The sequence below is a fragment of the Pygoscelis adeliae genome, unplaced genomic scaffold (assembly GCF_000699105.1).
Source record: "Pygoscelis adeliae isolate BGI_AS28 unplaced genomic scaffold, ASM69910v1 Scaffold66, whole genome shotgun sequence".
Classification (NCBI taxonomy): domain Eukaryota; kingdom Metazoa; phylum Chordata; class Aves; order Sphenisciformes; family Spheniscidae; genus Pygoscelis; species Pygoscelis adeliae.
Window position 1 is genome coordinate 9,115,798 of NW_008825167.1, and position 14,118 is coordinate 9,129,915.

The 14,118-nt window shown below is 40.7% G+C and overlaps 1 protein-coding gene across 7 annotated transcripts in view; it reads left to right on the forward strand.

The window, feature by feature from the left end:
- The window catches only part of ABLIM2 (actin binding LIM protein family, member 2), a 117,437-nt gene that overhangs the window by 13,796 nt on the left and 89,523 nt on the right, over positions 1-14,118 (forward strand). For all 7 annotated transcript variants that reach the window (XM_009328825.1, XM_009328827.1, XM_009328826.1 and 4 more), the window contains exon 3: positions 11,195-11,378. In XM_009328825.1, coding sequence (XP_009327100.1) covers positions 11,195-11,378 — 184 coding nt within the window. The remainder of the gene's footprint in view (positions 1-11,194; positions 11,379-14,118) is intronic.

A 14,118-nucleotide genomic window follows, 5' to 3' on the forward strand; every position in this document is an offset into this window, starting at 1 on the left:
TATCCGAGAGTCGCTACCGCTGTCGCTGATGGGCTCGGCCTTGGCCGGCGGCGGGTCTGTCTTGGAACCGGCTGGAAGTGGCTCTGTCAGACATGGGGGAAGCTTCTAGCAGCTTCTGACAGAAGCCACCCCTGTAGCCCCTCCACTACCAAAACCTTGCCATGCAAACCCAATACAAGCAGCTTCACTATGTATGTGTCTGTCTTGTTTTACCCTTAATCAAAATTCCCTGGATTGCTGTCTTGCTATGGATGCAGCACGTGCAGTCTCCCATGCTGGCACAGCTAGCGGTTTCAAGTATACTTTTTCTCCCATGAATTTTCATCTATTTTTTTAATTAACCTGTTAGAACATATCACATCTTCAGCTAGAGTTGGGTATGTGTTTCTGTGGGTCAGCATTTCTGATCTTGTGGCACTACAGTTTCCTGGGAATTGTGAAAAAGCCCTGGGCTGGATATATCACTTTTATACCATTTTTTCAGTAGAATATACAACACAGCCCAGAGTTATATCATTTATTGTGAAGCCATGTTAATGGGAAGGGCTAACACAGAATATTCAGTGAAAAGGTTAAAAACATCAAGTAACTTGGTGATAGGAGCGATTTGTTTGTTAGATCAAATGCATCTGCTAGGATATAAATATGTTAAAAGCTGTGCGGTGTAATCTGAGGGACTCGCGTTTGAACATCGCTACGGGGTTTCACGTTTCGGAATGGGAGTCATTTACATGAAGCTCACCAGTAAGATTTCTGAGTCCCAGCTTTTGGCCAAGCAGTAGCGACTGATGGCATGTGTGGTATCTTAGGCACTGGGGATGCAGCATAGGGGCTCTTGTTCATCAGGCGCTCTCAGCAGCGTGCCCATTGCTTCCCAAGCGCTTTAGGAGCTTGCAGTCCTGCATTATATTAGCTCAGTATAGTAGGAAAAACTACGTTTTTGACTCAATACTCTCAGAGTCTGGCTTGGACAGTATGGTGGGTTTGGGGCTGACTTACCAATGTCATGTTAGCTTAATATTTCCTTTAATTGAAATAATGATAACAATTACAATTATAATCACTTTTGCCTGTGCAAAAGGGATTTAATGCAGTGGCCAATGGGTTGTGGTTTTGAGATTTTTAAACTTAAACTTTTAAAATCATTAATCACTAACTTTCTAAAAGTAACTCAATAATTAAAGCGTGAAAAAAATTTTCATCAGTGAACTCTCAGAGTCATGAAGTAATCATTAATTTTTCTGTTGTTTTGATCATATCCTTGTTAGTTGCAACCTTTCTTTGGATTCATGAAGAACTTTCTGCAATGCCTCATGGCTTGGTTGTATACCAATCACATTGGCACTTTGGTGAAAGCTTTATTTCGTTGCATGTGTTTCATCTGATGAATTTTTTTAAGAGTATCTTTCATGAATTTATATAATACTAGTAAAGTGTGGGAAAGGGACAGGGGAGGAATCGTGGTTAAGAGTATTGGTAAAGGAATATCTTCCTAACATTTCAATAAAGGTTATCTATCTATCCATCCACCACAGGAAGCCAAGCTTCTGTTATTTCTGGTTTCTAGCATGATTTATCTCATTGAAAGACACAAAGTTTCTGGGGTTTTAGGTTTTTAGGGCATAGTAAAGCTATACATGCTTACTCTAGTCTTTATACCCAGGATATTACATAATACCCCTGCTTTACTTTCTTACTAATAGACAGTTTTCTTTAGTCTTTTTTATTGCCTTGCTTTTCTCCTTATTTATATCCTTCTAATCCAAAGGCTGAGAAGTTACACTAGAAAGTTAAGTGCTCATTAAAAACATGGATAGGATTTTCAAAGAAATAATTGCTGAAATTTCTGGGGGACGATCCAAGCTACAGATACAGCCACATGCAGAAGATGTTTGCGTTGCAGAGGCCTGGTTCCTCACTGGCAAGAGCTACCTGGGAGAGGTGCTTAACTGTGCTGGGAATGCTGAGGTAGATTTAGACAAAGACGCCAAATAAATGGAGAGTAGTAAAACTCACCCTGGTTGAAATCAAAGTAGAACCAGGACAAAACTGAATGCATTTAAAAATGATGCCTGATGTTCGTTAGATAAAGTTTTGGATGGAAACGTAAGCTTTGCAGGCAGTAAAGTTATTACTCAGATAAGGCAGTTTTGAGCATACATAATTTCAGCCCAATTAGATAGTGTCACCCCCGTGAAGAGCCTGTAATTCTTTTGAATTACTCAAGTTCTCTTCTTAGGGTAAAGTTTTTCCCCACGCAAAAAAATGTCAGTACAAGAATGCCTTTATGCACGGGAACTTTCTGTCTGCATCATGCCCTTTCATGTGGGGATGCAGCGGGCATACAGCCAGCACGCTGGAGTAGTTACTGGGCATTTCGATGCACTAAGGTGATGTGAAGCCTGCATGGAGACCCAGAGAGAGTTGTCGCATAGAATTCATCACTGCCACAGTGGTGTTATTCCACCTCCTGCTTTCTGCGACTCATTAACACGAGACCATCTGCCATATCTGTGCATAGTCAGAGCAAGAACGTAATTTGCAAACCTGTAACTAGCACCCAAAGCATCATTATGAAAAATCAGAAAATATTTAATGTTGTTGCTTTACATGTTTTAATTAAAAAAAAAAAAGGGCAAACTGTTTTAATTAGTCTGGCAAATGACAGCAGTATTTTATCATAAACACTTAAGATGCTATTAGGCTGAAAATGGATTAAAGCACATTATTCTGTTTCTTAAATCTCTTTAGCATACTTGTAAATTTTAAATAACCAGATTGATTCCTTAAAATAATAAATTAATATAAACCAGACAACTTTTCCAGTTTCCCTGGGGGTTATTTCAGTATCTTGGAACAGCCACGTATGTAGTGCTGTGAGGATCCCTCTCACCGTAACACTATAGGAGAGCTTTTATAGGGCAGTAACACTATCTTTAAGCTACTGGGGAATTCTACTTTCCAGAAGGGAAATAAAAAATGGAAATGTACTTTCTAATGCAAAATTACTAGATGTGTAGTTCCCATAAATTATAGGAGTCAAGTTACATAGTGCACAGGAAACTCCCCACACTCTCCTTCATTTTAATTAGTACACCTGAGTCGTTAATGTTTTGTCAGTCTCATAAGAGCGTTCTGAATCTCTAAGGGTTTTCCTGCACTGAAGTGTGTACTCCACAAATTAATTTATGGGTATCGTGGCCGGTCTAGCCTGAGAGCTAGTGTAGATGTGTTGTATGTTGTATCCTTTATAGCTTTATCAATGCTACACATGCATAGTGAAGTGCTGTAAGACGGATAAGATATAGCCCACAGTTCTCTGTATCTTACCCACTCCAGAAAGTTGGTATGGTTTTCCTCTGGCAGAACTGTCTGCCTTCCTGCCGTTCCTGGTTGGGAGCTGGGGAAGGGGCCAGCAGGTCTGCCCCAGACTTTCTTGGTGCTGCATACTCCTATTTTTGTTTACCCCAGACTGTAACAAAATAAGGTGAGATTCCAGTCCTTGAGATTATAGCTGGTATTTCAGATATTATAGCTAAAATGCTGCCAGTGACTGACAAGCTTGAGTATTCTTGATTTCGCAGACATCTGTGTGGAAAGACTTAGATATAATCACTTCTGCCTAGAAGAGTGATTGGATTATATGGATTATATACCATTGCAAGGTTCCTTCTGTCTTGCTGCTGCCTCACCTATAGACAGAAGTTTCAGGTGTGAATTGTCCAAGAGGGTGAGAGAGATGATATTCCCATGCAGACTTTGCATGTCAGCAAACTTCCAGCTGGGGAAGACTTCCCCAAAACCTTTGTGAAAAGTTTACCTAGACTCATCCGCACCAGAAGGACTATCACAGTGACAGTTATCTTCTGGAAATGGGCTTAGACTGCTTCAAATTAATTGCAGGTCAGTTTGAAGTTAAGTCAAAGCTGTGGCGGTGGAATTTTACCAGGTGGTTGCTATTGCTTCTCACAGGCACAGTGGCCAGGAGAAACGTTCCAGATATTATCACGGGCTTTTGGAGAATGGGCTCCCAGACTGCATCAATGGTGTATGAAGACATGCAGTTTAGCTGCCAAAAGAGAATTGTGTCAACAACATACTACGTGTCATTCTCGGGATCGTAGTCAGCCACCAGCAGCCATCTCGGAGATGGAGGAAAATGCTAGAAATGGACTAGTGCTGAGGAAGAAACCTTTTATGAGCAAGCAGAGATCTTTTTCTTGTTTTCTCTGTAACAACGTTATGAATGGGTCGGGTCTTTGTTCCTTCTTTTCATTTTAAGGGTCTCTGCCTCTTGTCTCCTGTGCTGGATTCGCGCCTGGTTTCTTACATCAGGCAACAAATGGGGGGAAAAAATAGACTTCATACATGCAGTTGCAGGTTGATAAGCAAAACTCTTGATTGTCTGGCAGGCTGAAAGCAAAACGGCACTGTTTGGATGACAAGACGACCAGTGTGTTTTACTGTTACAACCTGCTCTAGTGTACAGCAGCACAGCGAACGTAGCATCCTCCGAGCCCTTCAGTACACAGCCGATTTTCAGGCCCAGTGCACAGCCAGAAAATTAATCTACTTTCAGTAGGCTCATTTGCCAGCAAGAAAAATAGAGATGCATTTTATATTTGTACAGTGTGAATGGAATACTGATGACATACAATAGTGGGATAGCAACATGCTTAAAGTGCATTAATTAATTGGTATTGCTGCTATTTATTTTTATAAGCTGTAGGCAATAAAGAATTACGGAGTTGGATTGACTGTGAAATCACACAGTATAAATGACAGTGCTCCAGGTGCTGTTACAGATACTGGGCTGGGGAAGAAAGTAGTCTGTTTCTAAGCAAGTAGAGGAACCCCTCAGATCTATATGAAGTATTTTGGTGTCGGGTAACTGCAAACCATCTTAATGAGTGGGATTACTGAGTTGTCAGAGAAACCATTCTGAGGTACCCTCCTGGTGTGGATATCTTCCATCTCAAGTCCCATAGCACGTCCAGGTACTGGCTTGCTGCCAAATACCGTAAGAAGAGACAAACACTTATTATTCACTACGTCAAAATTACTTCTAAAGCTTGTAACTGTTCAGGATAGGGCATTGCCTTGGTATGCAGGGTAATACCAAGACAAGCAGCTGAGTTACTCAGTGTTAGTCTCTTCGTTATCGTAAGTGCTGTGTTTGCAGTGCTTTTCTTGTTTCACTGAGATGAACTTCAATAATGGTTGGAAACTGTTTCTAGGTTTTAAATAACCCTACCTCCAGATACTCATTTTGGATGACAAGTGTTGGGTAGGAGTGGATCTGTGACATAATGCTGATTTCCTATCCTAGGAGAGTAAGATCTGGTAGTTGCCTTCAAACATGCTCCCTAGACTTCCTCCAGCTTTCCTTTCCCTGATTTCTTGTCTCTGCAGGTGTGCAGGATTATCTCGGCTGGGCAGTGTCTCTGTCCATGTAAGTAACAGGCAAGGGGCACGGCATCTCACCCAAGGGATGGCTAATGGGTCTGTTCTCAGAGCTGCTCTTCTCAGCTTTAAAGTGGGACTATTTTAATATCCAAGCAAGTATTTAACTGGAATCCCTGTGTTCTCCTCTGGTCAGCTGGGCATCGAGTTAAATCATATCAAATGGTTCAAAGAGTGTGGGAGCACGTGAGGGTTCGTGACTCGAGTTGTGGCTAGTGGAGCATAGCTGGTGATGGAGATGTGTGAAGGGCAGGGGAGGAGGATTTGGATTTTGGAAAAGCTGTGAGTTCCTCCAGCCTGCAGAGTTGGTGGGTAAGAGGACGGACTCTCTCCTGTGCCCAGTATTCACTCACGAGCTAGATTTTTCTTCATTCATGAATAAATAGAAATACTTTGCAGAGGGTAGCACCTCTGTGAACTGTCACTTATGTGGTCTCTACTATGGGCATATGCCAAAACAAGATGGAAAGAAAGGCCAAAAGCCCACCCTGCTCACTTTTCTGTGCCAAAAAATTCATTAATGGACTCTCTTTCTTAGGAGTTTTGCTTATCATTAATCAGTTTGGAGGGAACTCTAGAAGAACTAATGACCATTGACAAGAATTGAGATTAAGGGGCCAAATGTGGCATCAAGGTCTGATACAAATTATTTTTTAAACTTCTTGGAATGCTAAAACACTACAAACCAGTATCACTGATACAGATAAAAACTTGTGTGATGGCTAAGCCTGTTTGAAATCTTTTCATCCCAGCTTTTTTCTCTGAAGAAATATTTTACAATGTACCTAACATTTTTGCATGAAAAGCCTGTTTTCATTTAAAAGCTGTAATGAAAAAAATATTTTTCTTTAGTGTGGCACGTGTAAGTTTGCTTCAGCTAAAATCTTCACAAGTTATGTTTTTAGTGACATAAAAGCTACTTGCTTTATAAAAGAAATATTCAAGAAAATTAAAATCCTCTGCCACAAAAATGTTCTTGCACTAAACTGAATCAGTAGTCATACTGACATACCTCAGGAGATTTAATAGCCTTGCTGAGTAGAAGAGGTTATCAAATCTCAGAAGAAGAATAAGCATGTTAGCCACTAGTCTCAATTCAATTTGTTACGGATCTAATTGGTTCCAAATAAATTTATACTATAACCTATGTATATGTCAGTTTATTTCTACTACTATATTACATAGAAAGTAGTACTGTCAATGAAAAGGAAAGAGCTTCTTTCCTTATTTCCCATGCATTTTCCACTGTACCCGTAGAATTCAAGGACTCGAAATTTCATGCAGTATCAGGGAACAGTTAAATAAAACTGTTAGGTATTTGTTATATTGTAATGTTTGCTAAGTGATGATTTTATGGAGGAAGACAGATGCATCTGCTTAATTAAGTAGAAGCATTAAATGGAAGAACTATATTTTCAAATGTTGATATTTTATGGATGGTATTGGGTTTAAGGTACTCAAAACTAAGAAATTTAAAAAAAAACCCAATTTTTTTTCTCATTTCATCCAAGCTTGTTTCACATTTGATACTTTTTATGGTTTTGTGATCTCTCTCTCATTATCCTTTAAAAGATAGTCTTTTTAAGCTAATATTTTAACTGTATCTCATAATGGCTTTTTAATATTGCTCAGATTTCATTCCAAAGCTATAGAGATCTGAGGCCTTTTTTTCCATCTTTTTTCCTTCTTACTGGGATGCTGCTCCACAACAGCTTTCCTGTGATGGTTAGAAACACTTGTCCTAATTTGCAGCCTCCATTATTCATGGCCAGGGTTTCCTCACTTGTTTTTGTGATAACATTCTCATTGAGTTTAAATAGCTCTTCATCTTTTCTTTAACTCACTCTGTTTAAACCTCAGATGTGTGTTGAGATATTAGTTGTTTCCTAAGGTTTTTTTGTTTTTTTGTTATGCTAAACAAGCCAAGCTCTGCTCGTCTCTTAAAATAGGCTTTTATTCTTTATGTCAGCCTGCTAGCCCTGTTCTGCTGTGAATCATTTTTTTGTGAAAATAACTGAGCAAGATATACCCTGTGTGCTCACAAGGTATACTGTCTTTAGTACTAGCTAGCTCTGTGGGACCTGCTTGGCACAGAGTGTTCATACTTACTACTTCAAAACCTTAATGACTTGTAGTTGTCCTGTGATCGCCAGTATTTGTAACTCTTTCTTTCCTTCTGCCACTCAGAAGGGAATTTTTTTGTTGCTCCTGTTTGAATGGAAGACATTTCACCTTGTGCCTTTAAAGTAAATCCCTTCTCCATGTCTCAAGGTATCCAGCTCCCCTTCAATCCGGATCCTGCTCTGTACCGATAGTGCCTATGGGCTTTGGGTCATTAGTGCACTTCATTGCCATGGGTCTGCGTTGTTGTAGCAACAACATTGTTCCTATTGGCATGTCCCATAGTCATTAATCAGCTGTACTAATATCCTTCCTTGAGGCTGTGCTTTCCCCTTCTTCACAAACCACTGTCATCTCCACCTTGGCCAATTACCTAATTACAATCTTATCCTGTTATTTTTTTCTGTCCTATCTATTGCTCTAGAGCTACAGGTAGGTGCAATTTACAGCACTTGGTTTATCTAGAAAGTCGTGTATCTTGAAATTGCTCTGTATTGCGGAGCAAGTATGTTGGTAAGTTGTTTTTTCTTCTCATGGTCTACTTCATTACTTGTATGAATGTCACCCTAGAGTGGTGTGTAGCAGAAGCCACTAGAAGAACCCATTACTTCGGCATGGAGTTCACTTGCAGCATACCTGCTATGACTGTCAGGCTGAATCCGTTAATATTAATTGGAAAGTACAGTAACAGGTATTAGCACAAGTTAGGTAGAAAACAACTCTTAATCTTCATTCTGCTTTTCAAATGAATGCATGCTCTGCTCACACTTGCCCGTGCTCGATGGAACAATTTGTGTTCCTCCTTATTGAATTCAGCCACTCTGTGCACAGGGAGGCTGAAGTGATGCCAATGCAGAGAGGGGCCTGGGTAGATGATGCCAAGCTCAGCTTTTATTTTGAAGTCCAAATATCTCCTTTATCTGGCTGTCTTTGGGTAAACAGTTTCACTGCAGGGTTTCCTGAGAAGCCAGGATTAAGTGCACTAGTGCAAACTCCTTTGGACTAATACGCAACAAGCCATAGTAATTGTAACCTCGGTGACAGCAAAAAGAAAGGCAGACACCTTCAGGGTGAGACAGGGTCCCGTCAAACAGCCGTGACGGGGCTGTTGCCAGCCCCACCTGCCCCGAACCTCAGCACCGGGGCCCTGTTAGCAGTGAGACAAGGCCTGTGGCCTCCCTTGAGGACCCATGTCATCAGTAAAAACATATAGATTTGCTTGTGCTTACTGCTCATTTTAGCGGGTGAGTAGTGGCAAGAGTGCACAACAGAGCAGTGGGAGGTAGTTTGTGGGTGCACTACCAACTCTTCATCTTCCCCTTGTTACGGAAGCCCAGCTTTAAGTCCCTTTTGGATGGCACAGACCAAAATGCATAGGTCAGCGCCTGCCCTGTAGCTCAAAATGGTTCTTGGTGGCTTTGTTCAGGTGCGCTGCAGTAAGATGTGCCACTACTGGCATAAAGAAATATTCTATAGGGATGTAACCCCTCTCTGCTCACTTCAGAAACCCAGTTATGTCCTTTAAGTTTTTTCTCTTATGATCCACTCTGCAAGTTTAAACACTGTGTGATACAATTTAGAACTCCTGTAGTGCATCATTAGTATCAGCTCAGCACGCTGTGCAGCAGCATCTTAAATCCATAGTTGATTTGTGCTTCTGTCACACCAGTACGTACCCAGTTGAAATATATAGACTGAAAGAAACTCATAATATTCAGCAAGTCATGCCGTATTTTTGAAAAGTCTGTTCAAAAAGCATGTCCTTAGTAAAAATTAAAGCAAGGGTGAGAAAGAAAAATGTTAAAGCAAATGTGTTAAGCCTGTGAGATAAAGCAAATGAACAATGTATTGCAAGATAAATCATCTAACCAATAGTTGTTGTCCATGACAAATGCAATATAATTGGAATTATTTTGACTTATAAGAAAGTTTAATTAACACATGTTTCTTCAGTTCTTTGTCATATGCGAATACAGTTTCAGCATGATTTTTGTTTTCTCTCACTTAGTGGTTGGGGCCATCTCCAGGGAGAAAGATCAGGATTTAAATGCCCACTCAGGGTTTAAAGAGTGCCTTGAGCCCAGGCCTCCTGTGCTGCGGTCTCTAACTACTAAGAAAGATGATAAAAAAAGAGCGGGTGATTGGATGTGTTTTTGAACAAATGTTCAGGATCCTATGCTTTCTTAGGGTTTCTGTGCTGTGAGTATGTGTTATTTTGTGCCTTGAGCATGCCTGCTGGACTCATTTCTCATAGTTCAGATGCAAGATGACTGATTCTGGCATTGCAAACAGGCTTTGGTGTGAGTTGGGAGGCTTTACGTTTAAAAACCAAAGTGCCTGTGGACTTTCAGGTACCTAAGCAGAAATCTCAGTCTTGAACTTTAAACGTTTAGGTGCCTCTGCTATTTTGGGACCAAGGCACTGAGCAGCTCTGCAGTGTTTTGTACATGCAACCCAAATTTGGTAAGCAGCATTCCCACTCTTCTTCTGTTTGCTGCGTGTGAGGAGTGACATTGCTGCGGTCATCTGTTCAGCCTCGTTTGACTGTAAGCACCGTTTGCTGCTGGAAGGGCTTCCCTACATGCACATCCCCAGGAGCTGAAGTACGTAGTAACAAGAGTGATGCTGTGACTTAGAGTAAAGTAGTAGTCAGCACAGCAGCAGAATCACCATTTCGAATTCCAGTTCTCCTTGTAAATCATTTCAAGTCTGTTTTCAAAGATGCTGGTCAATATGGATGAGGATCATCTTCTACATCTCAGTAGCGCAATAATACATCTCTACAGCGCAATAGTCTACTTCTGTATGACTTCAGCCAGACTGTTGTATCTCTCCTTTCCCAACTTAAATGTTCTCAAAATGCCAGCCTAGCTCCATCCCTGGTGCAATGGAGAAAGCCCCTGGAAAGTCTCACAAGCCTTTGGTTAATCAACTTTAACCCCTTCCTACAGATTTAGCTTAAAAAATATCAATTGACAGATAGGATTGAAAACTCTGCTTTTGCCAGGAGCAAATGGTTCTGGAGATCCCTCCAATTCATGCTTGGTGAGTGATGTTTATCAGGTAAATGTAAGATCTGATTTAAAAAAAGGATCTTTATAAACTTGTGGATGTTTACAGCAGTTGTCATGTGCATCAGACCCCATGTTTAGAGGGGGCAGTATTTTAACGACTTTTGTCTCCAGGAGGAATATCAGACAATTGTAATCTCGCAGAGACCTTTTTTTGTAACATTGGTGCTTTAGATTTTGAAGGTTTATATCCTTTATGCGTTTCCTTTAACCTATTAAATATGACGGGTGTTGTATATGCTAGCCCTGAACTCAACTCCTAAAGACTTAACGGTGTACTAGCAGCCTCTGCACTGAGGTTAATATTTTTACAGGGAATAAATCCAAACCATTAGTGTACAAAATTACATCACTGATGTAATTTACTATAGAAGTAGTGTTTTTCAGATGCAAAACTGTTCTGTGACATAAGCCCATATACTGAAGTGCTTAAATACTCCACTAGGAACCATACTGATCATAGGTGAAAAATCAGCATCGTCTTAGAGAGCGAGCTTTGCTTTTCCAGCTTTCTGAGTCTGCCTTTTCTCTTCCTGCAGCTTGTGGATGTGACCTGGCTCAAGGAGGATTTTTTGTGAGACAGGGAGACTACATCTGTACTTTGGACTACCAGAGACTCTATGGCACACGGTGCTTCAGTTGTGATGAATTCATTGAGGGAGAAGTGGTCTCAGCACTGGGCAAAACCTATCACCCAGACTGTTTTGTGTGTGCTGTCTGCAGGTATGTTTTCTGCATGAAGTTGTTTCATTTAAAAACTAGATTTTGAAAGATGAATGCCGGGCATTCAAACTTACAGCCTGTACATGGAAAAAAAAATAGTTCTGTTTTCTATTATCCACTCCTTAAAACGTAGCAGAACTTAAAAAAAAAAAAAGCAAATTCTGAGTGCCTCTTTTTGTTTCAAATGCTTTTTCTGTTTTATGATATCTTATATGTGAGGTTTTCAAAGTACTTGAGAAACTGCCACTGCCTCTACTGTCAGACCTTTAGCCGCGAATGTTGCTTTATTTCTCCGGTGTCTGCTATTTTGTCTTTTGTTGACTAAAGTTACAAAGGATTCAAGTGCCAGTGGCTGAGTCTTCGGCGAGCCGGGTGGATACCGTATTAATAGATTTAAACTGAAGTTTCACAGTGCTGCTTCCCAGAAACTCCAATAGTCATTTAAAATAGGACAGAAAGGTCCTGGTCTCAGAAACACGTATGTGTTGGATTTCACCGAGGGTCTTCAGCAGCCGTGGAGGTGACAAGTGACACAGCACACAAGGTTTCCCCCCACCCCCAGCTGCCTGGTGGAGTTCAGTGGGATCATTTCCCACGTGGGTACATGCAATGTTGTGACCCAGTGTTGGTGGGGATGTTTGCAGGCTCTGCAGTACAAATGATTGATGTCCATTTGACCTGCATCTTAAACCTCTTCTGTGGAAATAGCGCAAACAAATCTGTTGAAGACTTCAGGAATAAACTTTAAAGTCCACCAAACCTTCAGGAAATGCACTGTTACAGCAGTTTGGAGCAAACGGAAATGCGGTAATAATGTTTCTGGCTAAAGTAGAGCCTTTAGCAGTAAAGGAATAGTAACCCCACATTCAAGGGGAAAGCCCAACGGGGCACTGATGCACCGCACTGCAGATGCTATATGTGCTGGTGCCACATTCAGGTGACTGTGCAGTCCAAAACCAGCGTGCCTGTGTCACTGTGGCCGTCTGCCAGCCGAATCTGCCCAGCTCGTAGGGCCGCCAAGCTCAGACGTCCTCCTGTGCTGATGCAGAAGTAGGACTTCAAATTCCAAAACAGCTGTGTTTCATGGCAGGATATCAATTTAATGTATCAATTGCAGGAATATTTAAATAGCCATGTTAAGGGGAAGACTCTGAGACTGACAAGCCTTTATTATATTAAATTCTGTCTGTTCAAGTTTTGCTATGTTTAATAGGAGATTTTTCCTTTTGGATATTTAAAACAAACATGAAGAGTAAAGCTAAAAAACCCTAAAATCTTTTTTTTTTTAAATAGGAGGAAAAATTATTTAATTGGCTAATTGTGGATCTTGTGAGTTAACTGCTGACTGCACATGCTCTTGGCCTGCAGCCTGTCGGTATTACAGCTCTTCCGCAGATAAGCACAGCTAATTCTTGGTACCTGTCGTCTTAGCACTAGTACCTTCTGTAAAGTGAGGTACTTCTTCGTTTAAGAGAAAAAGAAAAACTGGTCGAATCCGTTTTCCTGCTAAATGTGTTTGTATACTCAGCCACACCATTAGGGTTTGGCATTGAGGCATGAATTATTTACCTGTCTGTTACTGTACTTAGCAGCTTGGAACCTAACTTAGGTTTCAGTCAGGCCATGGATATACTAACCTCTTGCTGTATTTAGCCAGTCCTTCAGCTGTTAGTTTGGAGCTTGGTGGTACAATTTGTCTTGTTTCCCTGGAAATTCAGAACAATTTTCCATATGACTAAACAACTTATTCTTAGGTACCTAACAATTCAGGTGAGCTGAATTGCAATACAGTGAAAATACTCGCTAGAACATGTTACAAATATGTTTATTGAAGACATGCTAAAGCTTTTAAAAATGAAATTCCTGATCAATAGTATTTCATATTAAAAAAAAATAATTCAGAGATGTTCCCTAACCTTCTGTATAACTAAATAGTTGGATTAAAAGCTGTTTCGCTGACGAAGTTTCTAATTGCCGCTATCTAAAACTTTAGTAGAAAGACCCAGATTTGCTTCCGTTGCTTTCCTTAGAAGGACACACAAATTCATGTTGTCTTCATCAGAGCCAGCTAATGCCCTGCTGACTAGCAGGCTTCAATTAGTGGCTCCCAGGGGGGTCGTAACACTGGCTTGTGGTGCAGAGCAACAGAAGAATTCTGTCATCTGTTTATAGTAAAAACACTGGACCAGGTCCTCAACTGCTTTAAATCAGCATTGCTTCAATTACCCTGATGTTTGCAAGCCAGACATAATGTATGTTTTTTACGGGCAAGAGAATCCTATCTAAACATCATCATCATGCATTTATTTTATTGAGTGATATCCTCAGTAAAAATAAGGTGGGTAGACTGTAAATACATGTGGTTTAAGCAGAAAAAAGAACTTTTTTTTTTTGTTTAAAAACAAATATTAAAAGGCAAAAAAATAGAGCCATTTGATTTGAGGTACAGGATTGTAAAGCCCTCTACCTTGGCATTTTCTTTGGTGGGAAGAGTCAGGAGTACCATTTGTGTCCTCATTTCTTACACATGGGCAGAAACCTTAAATAATGGGCCAAAAGCATGCTATCTGTGGCAGTTGGCTGATCATGCAAACTGCATCTGACGTTGCCTTTTACAGCCGGACTTTAATGTGGGTGCTCTGTTAGGAATCTGACTTCCAGAATGGTGTGAACTTGAGAGGTGGTGACTGCCTGACAGTGGGACTGATCCTGCTCTAATGGAAACCAAGCAAGGCTCTTA